Below are 20,979 nucleotides of genomic sequence, written 5' to 3'. Positions count from 1 at the left end.
CATTCAAATAACGAACTCAACTCTAACATGGCGTGTACATGTGTTGATGATATTTTACTGCTTAATATTTGCAGACAGATTTCGATATCTTCGACAAAGATATTGATCACCCGTGCAACCGCTCATTGTTTACCTCAGCGGGGTGTGCGAGGCTTGAGACCGCATTGATATATGCTTTATTTACCCCATATGATTAAACTTTTTTAGCGATCATTTTACTCTAATACAAGTAATTATAATAAACACCGCGAGGGTCAGTAATGCCCTTCAAGTATATATAGTGTCACACATAAACTGAAATTTGTTGTAAGTTCGTATATCAAAAAAAAAGAAATGTTATCACAGACTGATACGAAACAAAGCAGAAAGGTCGTGTCCACGAACCGCGATCAAAAGACTGCTTCTTTCTGTTTCGTTTCATTTTTCGGCGATACATCTTACACAATCTTAAAGCTTAATTGGTTCTTAATCTTTAACCTGCCGAATGAAGTAAACTCCGAAACCATTTATCTAAAACTGTCTGCACGTTAGTGAAACGTTGCATAGCTATTTATTTCAAGTCAATAAAGTTCTTATAGTTCTATAACTATATAAGAACCGAATGATATTTTAGCCACGTTTTGCTTCGATGGAGTTGAAGTGGAAATCATAATAGAAGTTTGAACCCGTTTGAACCCCAGCAATATTCGTTGGATAGAGAAAAGATTAAAGGGAAATGGCAATATATTTGTTTATTTTCTTATTTGAAAGAGCTTTGAAAACTATACTTAATTCTCTTTTATCGTTTTTTTATATCTTGCTTACTTCTACAAATATTTTGATCGAAAAGAATGAAATATCCGCCATGTGAGAAATATCCGAAATATCCGCCATAATGAGATAAAAAGTTTTCCAAGATGGCGGATATTTCATTCCTTTCGATCAAAATATTTGTAGAAGTAAGCAACATATAAAAAAACGGTAAAAGAGAATTAAATACAGTTTTCAAAGTTCTTTCAAATTAGAAAATAAAAAAATATATTGCTATTTCCCTTTAAAAGGGAAAAGGCTGAGAGAGCAAAGTGGAGGCATAGTTCGGGAAACGTTGTAGAAAATGGTGTTACGAAATCAGTTGTAGTAGCTTCGGAGCGAAAAGGTCTCCCTAAAGAAATTGAAATGAATCAAATTCGGGGTGGTGAAACAAGACGTGATAATCAATTGCGATATGTGCATATATGTCTGTGCCGCGCGTACGCGTTACGCGTATCAAAGAAGTGTGCTTGAGTGCTTCTATTTCGTTTCAATTTCAGTGTTATCTGCACATTAAAATAATATTTTATGTTATAACGTTAGGGCACGCTTCGCACTTTGAGCTGCGTCGCAAAAGTTGGAGCTCAGTTTTATTCCTTGTGAATTATCTTTTTTCTGTTATGTTTATAGGCCGGTTCATTATTTTCGTGCAACTAATATGTGATAATTACTCTCTATTAACTTTAATATTTCGTGATAAAGAACATGCATATGCCATATTCAAGTAATAAGATATCTCGATTTGAAGAATAAACTAATTCTAGTAAACTAATTATCCAAATTTATACGAGAAATTTCTAAATGGCTGCATCAGCTTACGAAATGCATTGAACCGCAGTGTTTAATTCCACGTTTACGATAAAGATGACTGTATGTAAATTTACCCATGCACAAACTGACAATAAAACATCCAAATGGCATTTTCTTTGAAAAACATAACAGAAAATACCATGTGTTTTGCTCAACTTAGTATTAGTTCATCTTTTCTGTTGCCAATTCGTTTTTCGTATTAATTCCCGTAAGATTCATCCCTTCCTGCATGGTTGTGGTAAATTTCACGACGACGAAGATAATAGATAATGATCGCTGTGAGAATTCCAACAACGATTCCAGGAACCAATATTGGCACAACAATGATATACGTACCACTCAATTGAATTTTTAGATTTGACGATGTCGGCATTTCCTCAGAATTGAAATTCCATGAAATAAATTTTGTTTAAGAACACGAAGTAAAGAAGTATAAAGTACCGAGGTATGTAGTAAGCTAGGTAAGTTTGTAAGTAAAGTTTGTGATTTCTATGAAATGGGCGGAATGATAAAGGGCGGAATTGAACCGACTATGCTCTAGAAATGAAGATGAGTAATCAACCGCGTCTCAACAAAAAAGCTGTAAATTTATTTCTCTTAAATAGCGTCGAAAGAGACGTTTTTCGATGATAGTCGGTGATTAGTGCAAAAAGCTAATCAGAACGCAGCATTGGCAATATTACTGAATTCTTACTGATTACCAGGTAACTTTATTCGGATTTTTTTCGATTTTACTTCATAGTTTTCAGGCTATGGTAACTCTAAGAGACAGAATGAAACCATGTTTTTGAACTAAAAGTTTTTAAAGGGTCTTAATTTCGAGTTGAATCACACACAACTATTTTCAAGCCATGCAGGAGCAGTTGAGAAAAATTAGTCAATTATCGGTCTTCCTGCAGGAATCGAATTTATCTACATTAAGTGGAGTGCCACAAAATCGTGATTGATTTACCCTCACCGTGTCTTTGAACACCTTTCCACTACAGCTGTATACCGTAGTAAATATTTTTCACACAACCAAAATCCGGTTGTATAGTACTTGTATAATACGACAATGAGAATGAAGCATTCGGTTAAAGTAAAAAAATCAAATATAAGGTGTAAGAAAGTAAAATTTTTCATCTAATGCATATTAATTTTGGAAACTCTTTTTGGGCTATGTTTGGAAATTGTTGTGTGCATCCTCTGAGGGGTGTGGATTATAACATCATGATAGCTTCTTACCAAGAGTGTCACAGTGGATTTGCGTAACCCTGCAGTAGTGTTTTGCGAGGTTTTGGGAGTACTATCGTTCAATGTTATGAAGTGACTATCCCCAAGACGTTCTGTGGAAATAATATCATCAGACCAGGCATGGAACTGTGAAAATACCTAAAGCCAATACAAACAAAAATAATTAAGTTAAAAGATAGTGAGATTTTAACTTAAAAATCCGGGACTTGAATTTTCCCCCTTATCGGCATACTCCCACATTTTGGCCTGGCTCTCTCAGTCCATCTAATATATAAAGATCAGTGATATAACAGCAAAAATAACTTTTGCGTTCGACGAATGAAAATGTCCACTTTCTTGGGTATACAGATCCTTTATGGAGAAAAGTGTCATACCTTTTTTATATATAGCTTAGTAGGTTTGTGGGCTCGTTTCTGTACCTTGATTCTGTTGATTTATGCTTATTCAAAATACCCACGAAATGTAGGTATTTCGAACGGCCGATCACGAGGCCTTTCCTCTTCTCTCCTCCTCCTAGCCCCAACCTCCCTATAAAGTCACAGAAGGCCCTGGGAACGAGGTTAGCTATGACCGCACTCATCCTTGTCTCAATACGCTGCGTAATAACAGCTTTTCATGTTTTGCTCCATGCCTTCGCAATTAACTAAGTAAGACGGTCCATAACCGTGAGGAACGTATCCCAAATCAATTCGTTCAACATTGCTGGGTATAACCAAGTAGACGGCATACGTCCTTGGCATCCTTTAAATCCCAGTCTAGGTCACAAACTGTTCCCCCTTTTCTACAAATTAAGGAATACCTCGACACGACTAATACCTTGCTGTTTCCTTGGCCGTCTTAATCTGAGTGCAAAGCAAGGCTGTATGTTAGTTTCAAACCTATTATAATTTTAGGTATACTTACCCAATACCCCTAAGTGGTTCCCTATAATGGGCCGACGCGGACATAAGGCATTTTTTGCCGCCTCCAAGAACAGGCATATTTATTTCAGAATTTTTGAATGTTAATAGCTATCGGTGTTATAGCAATATGTGATATACATCGATTCATGGTACCGTATCCTTAGATAAACCCAATGTTTCCCGCCCTGGACACAAGTACAAAATCATTGCCCGCTCAGAAAGTCGAAGCATGAATATTTTCGTTAAAACAAAACTTGTATATTTCCCTCGAAGGCATGCATACATTAATATTAACAGTTTGGGAGGATATTTCCTGAAATTCATCGAATTCATCGATCTGATCGCAGCTCATATAAATTATACATGATGATCGAAACAATCATATTGTGGCCTGTGTATATTCTTAAGTTTTCTTATATAGTTAAGTTTTCTTAAATTGCTATAGTTAAAATTTATTTAAAAATTAACCGTTTTATTCGGCCAAATTGAGTTAAAGAAAAGCAATAACACGAGTTCATGAAATTTTAGTATAAACCTACTGGAAAAATAGCAAGTAAACACTAAATTGACGTTATTAAACATCGCAAAGAAAACTGTTCAACCAAATATCAGTTGATCATTTTCGTCTTCTGTATCTGCTGCCATTTCACTTTTTTTTGTTTTAAATCCCGTAAGATTCATCTCTTCCTGGTTGTCGTAAATTGCACGACGACGACGACGACAATAGATAATGATCGCCGTGAGAATTCCAACGACAATTCCGGGAACCAATATTGCCACAAATATAATATACCACTCAATTGAGTTTGCAGATTCGTCGGTATCATCAGAGTTCCCTGAAAATTGAAAACCCATGCAAGGATATTAAATTTTGTCAAAATAGCACCTGATCAACTACAGCATTCAAATATTTACACGTGATGTAAATTAGATCATGATCATTGGTCAAAATTCTACATTTTCTATTTGAAAATGGCAAAGTGTTTACCATGCTTATTAGTAAACAATTTACATTATAAACTGGCCAATAGACAATAGTATAAACTCTGTGTAATATATTTTGTAATATTAAATTTAAAACATGACAAAATAAACAGAAGACAGGGTTGTTGAAGCTACAGATTATCTGGTGAAAAAAAGCACTGTCACATTGATACATTAATAAGCGAACCCCAATATCTTAAATAATTTCAATATCAAAACACACTGGCATATATTGCAATAAAAAGCATGAATTAGAGGCACTGGGAGCGCTCTATATAAACATGTAAATATTTTATTTAATTGACTGAATACCGTTATTTGCGCGCGCAAAAATCAAACATTTGATTTTCCTTTAGAATTGGCGGATTTGTAATACACGAACGGTATATGGCTTCCGCAAAAACATCTATTGAAAGACTGCATTTGTCGAATCTCTGCAGTTAGTGCCATGCAGCGTTTAAAACTTAACCGAGGATAAAATATATAAACAGCGGAATGAACAGATCGGCCAAAGGTTAACTCTGTAGTTACATACATATTTACCTTGAAATTGCGCACAATATAATCTTCAAAACCCATTTCCACCTACTACTCTTTTAATCCGTCAATTGACTTTTACATATTTTTGACTTTTAACGTCCAGCGCAGATTATTCAACAGATTCTAGCGCACAACAGACTCTGCGACTTACCAGTTACGCATCAGGAACCAAAGACTACAATTCATATATTCGCCGTGCTTCCACTACGCAAATTATTCACTTTACTCTTTTACTCGTGAATTGTGTAAAATTACTATGATCATGTTGAGTAATTTTACTCAATACTTGAGTAAAACCGTTAAACTGAAGCATTCATTTTACTCAGACCTTGAGTAAAATGTAATTGCAAATAATCAGTTTACTCAATGTTTGAGTAAATTATCAAGTTTTATCGTAAAATTTAGTTATTTTACTCAATTTGAGTAGCTATATATTTACTCGGCTTGTTGAGTATATCATCCTAAGTTACTCAAAACAATTTACTGAAACATTTGCGTAAACACTTTACTCAAAATTTTGAGTGGAGCGCCTCTATATTTGCGTAAATCTACGCATGAATCGAGTAAAAATAACGTTTTAGCTACTCAACTTTTTGAGTAATTTTACTCGAATTCAAAAAAAACTTTCGCAATCTGTATAAGAATTTCATGCAGCCGACGATCATAATGATTCGTTGCACAAAAGTGCAAAATTCTAATAATTTATAACCTTTTATTAAAATACATTAATTTCTTACCGATGGCGCTTTTATCGTCTACGTTTGGGCTGTGTTTTAAAACTGTCGTCGTGTGCGTTTTGTGGGGTGTTTGGATTATAGTATCGTGATGACTTTTTCTAAGGGTGTTGGTTGCTGTAGATTTATAGAGCCCAGTTGATGTCTTTGGAGTGCTGAAGGTCTTAGATATGAATTGGTTGTTTTCAACACGGTCTATGGAAATGCTCTGCTCAGACCAGGAAGATCTGTATATTAAAACTGATGAACTTTCGGAGCCTTGAACTTTATAGGTGTTGCCAGGGTGATGTTTTACAGTCATATTATTTGACACTGTGGTACTGAGATTCAAAACTGTTACGTTACGCGTCTTCTCTGTACTGGAAATCTCACTATGGAGATAGATATTTCCAGCAATTGTCTTTGAAATAGAGTTATATGAAACAGTGGCGTTTGAAGGTTTTATTACTGTAAGTTTCTTTTCCATGTGGATGGACTCACTACTGAAACCACCGTCTCCACGATCGTGTGTCGTGGTTGCAACGTATGATCCTAAAGGACTATAATTCAGAGCAATTGTTGTATCCATCCTGTGTGTAGCAGCGACTCCATTTTCGTTAGGGATTGTGGTGTAGCTGGATGGTGTCAATTCAGGTGTAACTGAATCTGCAGAGAGATTATAATGTTATGTTAACTTTTAACTAATTATGATAACTTTGACCGAGGTCTGAATAATTCTTGATATTATGCGAAAGCCGAATCCAATAATGGTTTTATTACACATTTTAATTCTTCCTCGTTTTGTGTAGCAATCGAATCTACTGAACGCTATGATTATATTTGTTTTTGCAATTCTGAATTCTTAATTTCGCAGGCTTTTGCTGCCGCAGTGCTGCGTACTTCCGGTTGGATCGAAGTTCGATCAAAAAAAATCAACATCCATCGGTATGACGTCAGAACCGGTAAAATTATGAAATTTAACCGGATATTGAGATTTATTTGGAGCGTTTCGACCAATCAGAAACGAGAATACAGTATGAATGTATAATAATAATTATTATTTATTGTCGAGTGATTGAAAAATATTTTACTGTAGAATGAAAGCATCAAACTTGCACGTCTCCAAAAACAGCGACTCTTCGAACATAATAGTGTAAGACTCTTTAATCGATCGGCCTATGATATTGCGACAATTAAAGGAGATTTTTTACCTTTATTTTTAACCTCTTTATGTTCACAATGTACTCCAGCATCATCAAAATGAGTGCATTCCCCAACTTCGATATGGGGGTGGTAATAACAGCTTGTTATGTTTGGTTCTGTCCCATCGCATTCAACGATAAACATCGGCCCATAACCGCGAGGAACGCGAGAAAGCTCTTTACCAGTGCCCGTGTAACCAAGTTGACGGCAAATAACCTTAGCCTCGTCATTGAACCACCACTGGGGGTCACACACTGTTCCCCATTTTCCATAAAGGAACACTTCGACACGACCAATACCTTGCTCTTTCAATGGCCCTCTTAATCTGAGTGGCAAAGTCATGGCTGTAATAATTTATATAAAGTGAACGTTAGTCTTGAGCTCTTTTCTTGAATGATGATGTAAAACTCCAACTAATATAAGCCCTATGTAAAGCCCTATTATATCGATGGCTTTGCCCAAGGTATATATCATCCCGAACGGGTATGTAATACACTGGCGGTCAAAAAGAACTGCTCAAAACGAGTTAAATTGCTCTCAAATGAACGCAACTGTCCCTTTAACAATTTATACGAGTAAATATAGAAATATAGACTAGCTTTATGATTGAATTCCTTTCTTGCACTATCTCCTTGACATTGTCCACAGATTTTCAATAGGGTTAAGGTCTTTTGACTGTGCAGGCCAATCCATTTCTGTCACCCCCTCTTCCTGAAACCATTGTTTGACTATGTCTTGGAAGGGTGGCAGGTGCATTACATTATTGAAATATTGTTTGGAATAAGAGAATTATCCAAAATGCCTATGAAGCTCTCCCCTATATTCGCTTCTTTTTTATGAATTTGTATCTAAACAGTTCTTTTTGACCGCTAGTGTACAATAAAAGATTGATTGTCACGATTCCTGTTACATACGATAATAGCAACATTTGAGCAGTTCTTTTTGACCGCCAGTGTATATTTCATCAAATTCCCGAAGGAAAGATTTGAAAATTATATACAATATCAAATAACATGTTGGACTTTATAATTTCCCTCCGTTTTGGGATTTATGAAAGCTGCGCGAGGCATGCGTTGTACTGTACACGCAAGTTTAGGCTTATATTGGTTATATACGAATTATTGAATATTCGCTATAATTTATACATACGGTATGTTACCTATTGGTCGGTCGGAATAAAAATATTTTCTCGAGGTTTAAAGAAGGACTTACTCATTTTATGCCTGAAAAAACACACCAATCATCAACAGAAACCAACGCTATATGGATCTATTCATCGTGATTTCATAAGTATCACTTAAATGATTTTAAACTTTTATACATATGCATACGTGGAAAAAACGCGACAGTGGAAAACAGCTTTTTTTCAGAAAGTTTTCAATTCACACATTCAAGCCCCCTGTTTATATTTTTCACAATGTGCCGGCTGTATTTCACAGACACAACAAACTCTTTACATTTTGACAGCAGATTTAAGAATGAAATGCCAGCACTCTGTGCAACACTCTTCCCTTCCCGATTAACTTGCTTTACTTACAAAATTGAAAAACAAAACTGCATAGATCATCCAGGGCCTAACTAGACGATAATTGGTGGGGGGGGGGTATATTTATATATTCTTCTGCTCGACGGGTTTCTTTTGTAAGTGCAATAGCTTGCAATAGAAATCCGTCGGGCAAAACTGAATATATGAATAAACACCCCCCAATTATCGTTCTAGTTACGCCTGAATATGTATACTTACGGACAACTGCCACATCGAGTGAATTCTCGTTTTCGATCGTGTTCCTGAGCTACGCATTTATATATTCCCGTGTCAGTTTCACCAACATTTTCCAGCACCAATGTTTGTTCTTCTTTCTTCGTCTCCGTAATCTGTGTGTTTTCTTTATACCATGTCACATTAACAGCAGCGGTTCCTCCCTCTCCTCTGCACACGCATGTAAAGTTATCACCCTTATTCAACGTGATAGGACCGAAACAACTGAATATCACAGTCGGTCCCTCTGAGAATTAGAAAAAGAATTATAAATTTTGCATTCATTGAAGTTTTTTTTCCAGACAGAGGTGGCAATTGCTTTGCTGCTGTTACATTAAAAAAATTCTGTTAATTTTAAAACTTTTTTCAGTTTTATGTAATGGTAACATTTTCGGTTCCCTCGTGTACTGATTGCTCGATAAGCGAATTTCTATGAATCTACGGAAACACTGTTCTTTTACAGAGAAAAACATCGAATCGGTTTATGGCATTAGCTTTTGCATATAAATAGCATAGTAAATAATGCAGTTTAATTTAAAGGTAGACCATGTCGTAAATGTATAAAATAATTTTTCTACGTCAATATTTACAGTATATTTCACTGGAAATGTGAAAACAATATTCTTGCTGTAAATATTTACTGTAAATATATTATTATGGTAATATCCGTAGTCTGACCTTAACATATACCTATTATAATTACTTACAGTATAGTTTATTGCATAAAAATTACCTTTTGAAGAACACTGTACTCCTGCGTTGCTATCAAATTCAAAAGAATGATCTTCGAAACCTCCATGAGGACAGTCCAGTATATTACGTTCCTTCCCAGTACAAGCGACATTATCCAACCACGGTGCTGAGTTTTATCGGGATTATCGACGTCGACACCTAGTAAAGCCCTTTTGCATCTGGGTAACCCAGTTGACGACATACTACTCTGGCATCTCTCATATCCCATCCACTATCTAAGATAAACCCCCATCGTCCATTGTGGAAATCTCAATACTTCCTCCAAGACCATCGTATGCTACGTTCATCCTCACAGTTTCAGTTACCCCTAAAACAGCATACAAAAACCGTTAGAATGTGTTTAAACGGTTAATTGATCTACACGTCTTAAGCCTTTTTTGTATACTACAGTCAATTTATTGGCACGGCACGGCTAAATGTGTACGGTAACAATTTCATTTTAGCTCGGCCATTGCAATCTTATAGCCTGAACAGCGATTTATTGGCACGGCACCGCGGCTAAAATGGGTACCCGTGCCCATTTCATCCGTGCCCGGCATTTGTTTTGGTAGCGTGAACACTAATAAAATTTTTCATACAGCTACCCACTGTAGCGCTGCCGTGCCAATAAATTGACTGAAATGGCGCTTTAGTTTGAGTCCAGTCGTTGTAGAATTCCAGTATTAAATCCTGGCAGCGTATTCGAGTTAAGACATGCGTGCTAGTGTTTCAATACTGTAAACCATATTAATTGCACGCTGTTTTGGTCCTATTGATCTAAATTATAACAAAATAAACTTCTCATTCCTTTACACAACCCAAGATGGATGGGAAAAAGGGCAAAGTGATGGTGCACAAGGACAAATAGTTGCATTAAGTATTGAAGGATTCTTTCCTCGGAAGATCGCAGAAAAAGTGAGAATTTCAAAAGGTGTATGCAACTAACCTTGGAGAAATTCGAAGAAACTAAATCCTACTCAAGCAAGCTTTTAGCTGCTTCGGTCATGCTGGGTTTGGCAATATTGAAAGATATAATAGGATCCTAATTAAAGAAAAGTATCATCCAATTCTTCAAGGACATGGAATTTCATCTGGCACTTGTAAAGATGATCGCGCGTCTAACTATATGATATAATCACCCTAAACACATGTACATCTCCTATGTGCCAGAAATCTTTTAGAAGCACACTCGTTCTGGTGATCTCGTTCTCATGGCTTTCCACCTCAAATTCCAGATCTAAAACTTATGGAGCACTTGTAGGTCCGTTTTAAACGGAAAAGGGCGAGGCACAGACCCACCAGCCAGGATGACTTGAGGCAAGTGGTCGACGAATGCTGGCAAGGTATTGAACGTGCGACATTAAAAAACCTTTGGAATCTATATGCCAGCAAGAATAAAGGCCGTTTCAAAAGCAAAAAAGAGGGATACTAAGCATTGACAAGTAATGCATGCTTGCACATTAACATACGTTAAATGAATGCATAACATCCCATAGTTATTGTGCAGCATGTATTTTTCAGTTCACTTATTTACTTTTTCTAGTTCACATTTCGGTAAGGTTTTCTGTAGAAAATTAATATATGTTGCTAAAACAATGAAATACAGCCACTGGACTCAAACTTTTGCCTTCTACTGTACGGAACATAGTAGCTAAAACAAAACTCGTACCATAAAATGCTCTATAGAACACATAAATTGCACTTGGCTGTTCTTATTTTTTGTTAATTTTTTATGCCCAAGATATACATGTAGTCATTAGCCAGACAGGTCCAGAAATTATTATATTGTGCTCTAGTACAACTCTAAGAGCACACGCAGAATTTCTAGACTAACTGAACTACTTTTGTCCTTATATCATTGGCTAAGATACCAAAGGCACTTTTTTGTTATGATTTATTTAATTCAGTACGTTTATACCTGTTTTTCTACATGCTACTCCAGCATCTTCGCATTTGTCGCGATATATTCTGTAATTACAGCTTGCTATGTTTTTATGTTCCTTTTCACAAAAAATCTCATAAACCGGCACAGGCGGATCGTAACCTTTGGGAACGTTCCAAAAATTAAATTTATCAGAAACACCAAGATAACCAAGTTGACGGCAAAAAACCACAGTAAGGTCGTTATCATGATATAAATCACAAACTTTTCCCCATCTTCCATCAAGGAACACTTCCATGCGACCGGTACCATTTTCACTCGAAGGCCCCTTTAATCTGACAGGAAGCGCGGCTGTTAAAATAATTTATAAACAAATATCGTGAAAAAAGAAGAGTTTACCCGCCACAATGGGGGCAAACAACGAAAATTTTAGCATGAGAAAAATTAAGGCATGTAAGAAGGGAAAATGAGAAGAACTTAATTAGACCCCAGTATGGTGGATTTCCTCTATTCATATCTGCTAAATTAATTTCATTTCATTTTCAACGATGCTTCCAACATTGTTTCCATGCAGGGTATTTGCTCTGGCCACACATGAGAAGAGCGGGAATACCTTAACTGGAGACGAGGTTGCGATACTTGTATACTATCGTCGTTTCTTATATTTTAATTATTATTTCCATCAGTTATTCTGTGGGAAATAATTTATTTTAAAAATCAATGGCTTTGCCCGCCTGACGATTCAGTCGCGCACTGCAAATTTCAAGTTGTTGTGATTATTCATTGTTATAGAAATTAACTGTCAAGGCCCACCTTGAGAACTAAAAAAACGGAATACTATACGAAAGCAATAAAAAAGGTATTTTCCGAATTATCAGTGCTGATTCTCTTCAGTACTTGTACTGATTCTTGTTCGCTTTTTTCTGTTGCACTACGAATTTAGTATTGCTAATTGAAGCTGGAAAGCCTACATCACACGATTGAGTTTTAAATATTATAGTAAAATTCATATACACTTACGATGAACCTTCAGACTGATCGATTTGCGTTCTGTAAGATTGTGCCTTTGGACTACACAGCTATATATTCCATTGTCTTGTTCAACAACATTTCGTAACACCAATGTTTGTCTTTCACCAATCTCTGTTTCCATCCGCGTATTTTCTTTATACCACGACACGTTGGCTGCTGGGATTCCCCATTTTTACAAACACATGTCAAATTATCACCTTCGTCTGCTATGATAGCGCTGGAGCAGTTGATTACCGCAGTAATTCTCTCTAGATAATAATCCAAAGCAAGGTTTTTATCAGACAAGAGATAGAAACACAAGAAAATTAAACGATTGCATGTTAGAGGGTTAAAACCAACATGGTTTATCCTAGATTAATTCATCTACACTCTTGTCTAAAGCCTTTTAGATTTTTTAGGATTTCACACATTCAAGCTGTTCCTTTTTTATATTGTCGTTCTCTCTTTCTATTTTTCAAAGCTGGTCATGCAGTTGTATTTCACATGCACAGCGAGCTGGTTACGTTTTCGCGGCGTGCTGGATGAGAGATACTAGCATGCTGCGAAACGCTTCCAGCCAATCAATTGAATTTTGTTACAAAACACAAACTTAAAAAACTAAGCGCACAATCATAAAATATCCGTTACGAATGTCCTTACGGGGAAGTACCACATTAATTGATTTCTCGTCTTTTCGATCGTTGTCCTCAGCTACGCATTTATATATTCCCATGTCAGTTTCACCAACATTTTCCAGCACCAATGTTTGTTCTTCTTTCTTCGTCTCCGTAGTCTGTGTGTTTTCTTTATACCATGTCACATTAACAGCAGCGCTTCCTCCTTCACCTCTACACACACATGCGAAATTATCACCTTTACTTGGCTTAACCGGAGTGAAACAACTGAATATCACAATAAGTCCCTCTAAAAATTAGAAATAGATAAAGTAATAAGCTTTAGTAATTCATTTTCCATACGTATTGCAGGCAGGTTTAGTTTAGTTTAGTTTAGTTTGGTTTAGTTTAGTTTAGTTTAGTTTAGTTTAGTTTAGTTTAGTTTAGTTTAGTTTAGTTTAGTTTAGTTTAGTTTAGTTTAGTAGTTAGTTTAGTTTAGTTTAGTTTAGTTTAGTTAGTTTAGTTTAGTTTAGTTTTTTAGTTTAGTTTAGTTTAGTTTAGTTTAGTTTAGTTTAGTTTAGTTTAGTTTAGTTTAGTTTAGTTTAGTTTATAGTTTAGTTTAGTTTAGTTTAGTTTACTGTAAAAATATACCTTTTGAAGAGCACTGCACTCCTGCGTTGTGGTATTCCTCGTGAGTATAACTTTCGAAACCTCTTTGAGGACAATCAAATATATCACGTTCCTCCCCAGTACAAGCGACTTCATTCAACCACGGTCGAGATGTTCTGTCGAAATGATCACGATCGGTTCCTATCAAAATCCTTCTAGCATCGGGAAAACCGAGTTGACGACATACAACCCTACCATCTCTCATATCCCATCCATAATCTAAGATATATCCCCATCGTCCATCGTGGAAGATTTCAATACTACCAGTACCATTTGCCGCGTTTTCCCCATGTAACCTGACTCGTTTAGTTACCGCTAAAGCGATGTGAAAATACTATCAGAATTGTATTTAAAAATATTATAGTCTTATGTCACTATATTGTTTCATTTCTATATTCATACATAAAACCGTTCTCAAAAGTGATTTTCAAAATGGGAACGTAGCTCTTCGAAAGATTGCCAGTTAGCATGTCTAGCTGCATCTATGAGGAAAGCTATATAACCACGTTGTTTTATCTTATTTAAAATGGTCTATGTTCTGTTTTCCTTGAGAAGTAAAAAAAATAATAGTTTGTTGCATAATACTGCGCAGACGGAAATAAACGGTCTTTATAGATACTGAAGGCACTTTGTTGTATAGTAATTTATTTAATTTAGATTACGTTTGTACCTGTTCTTTTACATTCTACTCCAGCATCTTTACACCTGTCGTCGCCTTTTTTTCCGTGAAAACAGTTTTCTACACTTCGATCTCTTTTATTACATGTAAGTTCGTAAACCGGCCCAGGCGGATCATAACCTTTGAAAAACGTCGTATAATTAAGTTGCTCAACAGCATCCAGATAACCAAGTTCACGGCATACAACCCTAGCATCGATGAAATCCCAATCTTTATCACAAACTCTTCCCCACCCTCCATTAAGGAACACTTCTACACGACCAATACCATTTTCACTTGAAGGCCCCTTTAATCTGACAGGCGGGGTGGCTGTTAAAATATTTCATGAAAAACATTGTGAAAGTAAGAGCACAGTTATTAAAACACACATGGTTTGGAGACTAGATGGCAGTACAATACAACTCAGTATATATGTTATTGTTTACATGTCTATTGTATTTTTGCCCAACTATTGGTTTGGCTTAGCTCCTCAACCGTGACTTGAAGAACATGTTAATTCAGACCTTACTATTGGTTTATTTGTTCAAAACACATAGACACGTGACGAATAAGGAACATTTTTTGCATAAATGCTCCCCGACATAGTTAATAAGTTCTATTGTACTTTTATGTAGTCTCTAAACCATGTATATTCTATTAACTGTGCTAAGAGTTAGCTAATATCTTTTGATAACGACCTGGGGTTGGTTTTTTAAGACTAATTTACTTTTTTAACTGTAGTTAAGGACAGAATTGGCCAATCACAGTCGTGTATTTGTGAATTAATTATAGAATTTAACCATACAAAGTGTAGTTAAAGAGTTCTATTCTTTGAGCTATAATATAACTGGCCCCAGATGGCTTTTTAAATAACAAATTTTATTAATCCATCGTAATTATCGCTACTCTTATTTTAATAAATGAAAGTAGTCACCACACAAAAATTAACTTTTATGATCCAATTAACGTTTCGAGGAACGATTCAAAAGTCTTTACCACTGATGATCGTTATGGACGAAGGCGTTGTTTGGAAGCTTGGCATATTAATGCGAGTCTTTGTGCCCTAAATAGGGATGATGTAAGCTATTTGCCAAAAGAATATTTACATCTGATTGATAGATTTGAGAGTATATAATGAACTGAGTTTCAACATCAGATCACCCATGATAAAGCACTACACCGGAGTCTCGAAACGTTGGGTCGCGAAATGGATCTTTGTGTGGTGATAACTTTCATTTATTAAAATCAGAGTTGCGATTATTACGATGGATTATATACCTGGTTGCCTTGAACTCATTAGATTTTATTAAATTGCAACAACGTTTCGGAGTTTACTCCACTATCAGCTTACATTTACGCATTTAAATTTAATAGAATTTGTAATTAAGAAAGCTTCTGGTAGTTATTAAAAATATATTATACGAAACTTCACTTCTGGTGAAAAGGAGCTCTGTTATTGGCTGAGAAGAATTTTCAGCGAGTAGAATTTTCAGCGGGCCATTACTTTCCCGTAATGGACCGGCACTCTCCCGTAATGGACCGGCGATACATTACGAGATGAAAAACAAAGAAACTCTGAAGGAAAAAGGCACAAGTAAATGCGCAAGAGAAAATTTAATTTTGAAATTAATATGACGTCTCTAGACAGTTTAGGTAAACTAAATAATTCAATATTTTGTTTTTGTTTTTATCAAATGCGTACCAGCTAGGCTACTAATAGGAATTCATGCATTTCTTGTACATGTTTGTTTAAAGTGCAAATACATGCATTATGCAATATAATAAACTTTTTATTATTAACCTCGCTTGCTCGGTCTTTACCAAGAAATATCGGACCTCGATCTTTTTGTACAAATTAACCTCGCTCTACGAGCTCAGTCTGTACAAAAAGACCTCGCGTTTGGTTATTAAGCAGTTATTTTACATTTAAACGAGGCTTAACGAAAGTTCGTTCCAAGAACACATCGAAGAAGAGAATAAAAATAATTTTACTCACCACGATGGGCAAAAAAATAATTTTAGCATGGAAAAAAGAAGCAAGTAGGAACAGGAAACGACTAGTAAATTGATTTCTCAAAACAAACAGACAGGGTTTCCAGTCAGACTAGGAATATACCAATCTACAGTTCCACTTTTAATACTCATAATACAACCTATTAATTAAATCAACGATAATTAAATATTTTTTTATTATACTTACGACGAATCGTCACTTGAATTGATTTGCGTTCTGTAAGATTGTGGCTTTGGACTACACAGCTGTATGTTCCATTGGCATTTCTACCAACATTTCTTAGCAGCAATATTTTTCTTTCTTTATTTATCTCGGTAATCCGTGTGTTTTCTTTATACCACGACACGCTGGTTGCTGGGACTCCTCCTGCACCTAGACCTCTACATGTACATATGAAATCGTCACCTTCTTTCACATGGGTAGGAGTGTAGCAAAAGATTAACACAGTTATTCCCGCTAAAAATATAACCAAAACAAGGTTTCAACCAGACGTTAACAAGACAGAAGAAATTTATAGTGGTACGAGTAAAATTGTGCAAACCTATATATCTATTCGGCAGGTATAATTACAAGTCTATATCTCATAAATGAATTTAAATTCTTTACGTCATGGGACAGTGGTTTTGCCTCATGTTGGTATGTATGTCTCAGTCAGTCTCAAAGGGCCAATATGCATGCATAGCTTGCCCTCCTTTGGTCTCTCTAGTAATCCTACTACCCGATCATGTTGCTCGCCAGAAATATATATGTTGTCAAGTGAAAATAATTATTTTTACATTAAAAAATTACAATGTTCTCTAAAATTTATGAATATAATTATGCAAAACGTTTTCTTTCCTGCTGAAAAGTCTAATTACCGTTACTGTCGTGCAAAATAACTCAAAGAGAACTAGATAGAGCTAGCGTGACAGAATATGTAAGCCATTTTATAGCTATATCGTGTTGATAAAGTTCCGCCATTTTCTATCTTTTGGGCGTGTCTGGTGTTTGTAGCTATGGTAACTTTCACATTCATACAACTCGCCTAGCTAGTAAAATGGATTCAATATAGGTCTTAGTTTTATCCAAGGTAAAAGATTAGTTTGATTAGTGGACCTGCTTAATATTAATAAATTTATTTTTTAAAAAATTAATTTAGCTAGTGGAACCCCATAATAATAAATTTACCTGTCAAAGAACATTGTACTCCCACGTCTGTATAGTGCAAGCAAGAATTTTTTCCCCATCCTGGATGAGAGCATTTTGAAATATATCTTTCATCTCCGGTACAAGCGACCTGATTTAACCATATAGGTACATTATACCATCCAAATGGAACTTGGTGGTGATCTATTGCATGTGTAGACCTAATGGCATATGGGTAACCAAGCTGACGACATGCAACAGTACTATCTTTCATATCCCATTCATGAAAACAGATTGTCCCCCAGGTTCCGTTGTAAAATACCTCGACACGACCGATGCCTTTTGCACTGGATGGCCCTCTTAATCTGAGAGGTGCTTTTATTCCTGTGGGATTAGTAATAATATATACTACGTTTACACGATGCCAGCATAATTTGAAAACGGTGCAAAAATTGCAGCGATTCGAAAATGTTCCGCTTACGGCTGCCGGTGCAACATTATAATTGTTTGTCATGTGGCCAATATCAAAATCCAATAAGATTTTATATACAATAAGATATTATTGCATTACTGCCAGAAAACATGACACCGAAAAGAGCTAGTAGAAATAGAAAACCGAAGGACACCCTAGTCAGAGTAATTTTACATGGAGTGGATTAATTACTAATAAGTCATTTAGTCACTATCTTACCAATCTTCCAGGATAGGAAAGTTTTCCCGCTTTGCTGTATACACAGCTAGTTATGTTGTTAAAATTATATTAATGAAAAGAACTGTGCACAGGCATCCAAATTGGAAAATATCCATTTCTCTATTTAATCCGTCGTAAAAGTTAACGACACAAGCGTTTGCACGGTACTGGTTAGTGTTCCGTTTTCGTACTTCGCCGATAAGTACTATATACGTTTTCATTTTGTGCCGCTCCCGTTTCAATTTTTGCCGGTATCGTGTAAACGCAAGACCGAGACGGCATAATGTAATAGCGGCATAATGTAATACCTGCTTAATGTAACCGTTTCCAAATGAAAAGGGCATCGTGAAAACGGGGTCTTCGTGATAAGTTGGGCACTCAGCCATACACACCTCAAAATGTTCCGACTTGAGTGCGGGATGTGTATCTAGTTGTACCTTTAGACCTTTTCTCATTAATTATTGCAAATAAACACTCGCAGCTGGCAACTGCTGCTTGGAATTGTTAATAGGGAGCTTGGCTATCACCACGAGTGCGATAAATACTCGTCATTTGCAAAATTCGTCATTTGTGCGCTACCCCTCGGCTCTGTTTTCTTACGCCATCTGGCGAAACATCTTAGTCGATGAAATTATTGCATAATCTTGAAGTTTTCAGCGATGGCGTATGCTAGCAACGCCCAAGAATAACAAATCTCGTAGTTGTATAGCTATGTTCGTGGTCATGCCACTAAAGCTCTAATTCTGCATGTACTCTAATAGAAAAACAATAAACAAAACCACTACTAAATTCTCTTGGCCCTATAATCTAATAATAATTAGTCATAAAAAATAGAATAAGTCGACTTTTAAATTAATTTGAATTGTTTGATTAGATGATATTAGCAGTCAAGTTAAACCCCGATTAAACGGGTTATACGCATGCGTGTCAGGGTTTAGGAACTGAATTGAATTATGTGATTAAATTATATTAGCAGTCAAGATAACCCCAGATTAAACTGGTTATACGCATGCGTGTCAGGGTGTAGTAATTAGTCATGCATCTACGGAACTGTTTCTCAAACTGCTATTATCAGAGTTTTGTGCGGGCATATGGACTTCGGTTCGAGAATGTATGTATGTATGTATGTATGTAAAACCTTATTTAATGACGCTAGCCTTGTCAACAAAAGTTGGTTTCCACAAGGGGCGTCCATAACACAATAGAATATTTACAAAGAGATAATAATATATGTACATAGCTATTTACAAAAGAGAAATGTGGCATGGAGATCCAAATTAGAGCCTTGTGCGACCCACATGTAATTTGTAACGTTTTCGACACACCGCTAAATATGCTGTTTGTCAGTTTTTAATATGATCATTTTAAATGTCGGGTTAAATTTCTAAGCAAACAAGGATTCTCAATGTCTAATATCGCTTCAACTCTTATAACCATGCGATGATAATCGTTGAGATGAAATGATTTCTTTGAATGTAAGAAAAAGTGCCTCGTTTTGAACCCCTATACCCACGTCGATGAAGATGTTTACCACGCAGCAGATACAATTTTGTAGTTCTTGAGAAATTGCAGGCGACGAATCTTGTTTCATATTCTCATTATATTTATATATTGTATGTATAGATATCGAAAAAATCCCTTTTGCGTAATTGTGGAATATCTTAATTATAGACATAAACATCTTACCTTTACATCGCTCTGGGACAAAGTACAACGCGCATAATACGCCTGTGATAAAGACGAATGATTGCATCATTCAAATAACGAACTCAACTCTAACATGGCATGTGTTGATGATATTTTACTGCTTAATATTTGCAGACATGCAGATTTCGATATCTTCGACAAAAATATTGATCACCCGTGCAACCGCTCATTGTTTACCTCAGCGGGGTGTGCGAGGCTTGAGACCGCATTGATATATGCTTTACCCCATAGGATTAAACTTTTATAGCGATCATTACACTCTAATACAAGTAATTATAATAAACACCGCGTCGCTCAGTAATGCCCTTCAAGTATATATAGTGTCACACATAAACTGAAATTTGTAAGTTCGTATATCAAAAACAAAGAAATGTTATCACAGACTGATACGAAACAAAGCAGAAAGGTCGTGTCCACGATCCGCGATCAAAAGACTGCTTCTTTCTGGTTCCTTTCATTTTTCGGCGATACATAAACCTTATGATATCTTACACAATCTTAAAGCTCAATTGGTTCTTAATCTTTAACCTGCCGAATGAAGTAAACTCCGAAACCTTTCATCTAAAACTTTCTGCACGTTAGTGAAACGTTGCATAGCTATTCATTTCAAGTCAATAAAGAAGTTCTTATAGTTCTATAACTATATACGAACCGAATGATATTTTAGCCACGTTTTGCTTCGATGGAGTTGAAGTGGAAATCATAATAGAAGTTTGAACCCGTTTGAACCCCAGCAATATTCGTTGGATAGAGAAAAGATTAAAAGGGAAAAGGCTGAGAGAGCAAAGTGGAGGCATAGTTCTGGAAACGTTGTAGAAAATGGTGTTACGAAATCAGTTGTAGTAGCTTCGGAGCGAAGAAGTCTTCCTGAAGAAATTGAAATGAATCAAATTCGGGGTGGTGAAACAAGACGTGATAATCAATTGCGATATGTGCATATATG

At 36.0% G+C, this 20,979-nt stretch overlaps 2 protein-coding genes and 1 long non-coding RNA gene across 3 annotated transcripts; all 3 read right to left on the bottom strand.

Moving 5' to 3' along the window:
- Positions 1-4,114: 4,114 nt before the first annotated feature.
- On the bottom strand, positions 4,115-8,942 carry LOC114522829. The gene is made up of 4 exons (XM_028543584.1): positions 8,919-8,942; positions 7,183-7,518; positions 5,996-6,637; positions 4,115-4,570 (listed from the first exon to the last, which is right to left on the bottom strand). The coding sequence occupies exons 2-4, from the start codon at positions 7,514-7,516 to the stop codon at positions 4,332-4,334; spliced, it is 1,215 nt and encodes a 404-aa protein (XP_028399385.1). The 5' UTR covers positions 7,517-7,518; positions 8,919-8,942; the 3' UTR covers positions 4,115-4,331.
- A 3,676-nt stretch (positions 8,943-12,618) lies between these two features.
- On the bottom strand, positions 12,619-16,824 carry LOC114522800. Its single transcript, XM_028543547.1, has 5 exons — positions 16,700-16,824; positions 14,512-14,829; positions 13,824-14,156; positions 13,219-13,482; positions 12,619-12,827 (listed from the first exon to the last, which is right to left on the bottom strand). Exons 3-5 carry the CDS (start codon positions 14,044-14,046, stop codon positions 12,619-12,621), a joined length of 696 nt encoding a protein of 231 aa, XP_028399348.1. The 5' UTR covers positions 14,047-14,156; positions 14,512-14,829; positions 16,700-16,824.
- Positions 16,825-16,872: 48 nt separating this feature from the next.
- Positions 16,873-20,123, bottom strand: LOC114522830. The gene is made up of 3 exons (XR_003686949.1): positions 20,016-20,123; positions 17,681-18,022; positions 16,873-16,969 (listed from the first exon to the last, which is right to left on the bottom strand). It is a non-coding gene; the product is annotated as an uncharacterized LOC114522830 (long non-coding RNA).
- Positions 20,124-20,979: the final 856 nt, after the last annotated feature.

Source organism: Dendronephthya gigantea, unplaced genomic scaffold (genome assembly GCF_004324835.1).
Source record: "Dendronephthya gigantea isolate DGI-Jeju-01 unplaced genomic scaffold, DenGig_1.0 000024F, whole genome shotgun sequence".
NCBI classification, from domain to species: Eukaryota; Metazoa; Cnidaria; class Anthozoa; order Malacalcyonacea; family Nephtheidae; genus Dendronephthya; species Dendronephthya gigantea.
The sequence above is the reverse complement of the archived record's forward strand: the minus strand, read 5'-3'. Positions and strand labels throughout refer to the sequence as shown.

Coding starts and splice junctions, on each gene's coding strand:
- LOC114522829 (XM_028543584.1), bottom strand. CDS start 7,516: ATGACTTTGCCACTCAGATTAAGAGGGCCATTGAAAGAGCAAGGTATT. Junction 6,638..7,182: donor TAAAGAGGTTAAAAATAAAG/GTAAAAAATCTC, acceptor ATCTCTCTGCAG/ATTCAGTTACACCTGAATTG. Junction 4,571..5,995: donor AGACGATAAAAGCGCCATCG/GTAAGAAATTAA, acceptor TTCAATTTTCAG/GGAACTCTGATGATACCGAC.
- LOC114522800 (XM_028543547.1), bottom strand. CDS start 14,046: ATGAGAGATGGTAGGGTTGTATGTCGTCAACTCGGTTTTCCCGATGCT. Junction 13,483..13,823: donor AGTGCAGTGCTCTTCAAAAG/GTATATTTTTAC, acceptor TCTAATTTTTAG/AGGGACTTATTGTGATATTC. Junction 12,828..13,218: donor AATTAATGTGGTACTTCCCC/GTAAGGACATTC, acceptor ATTATTATCTAG/AGAGAATTACTGCGGTAATC.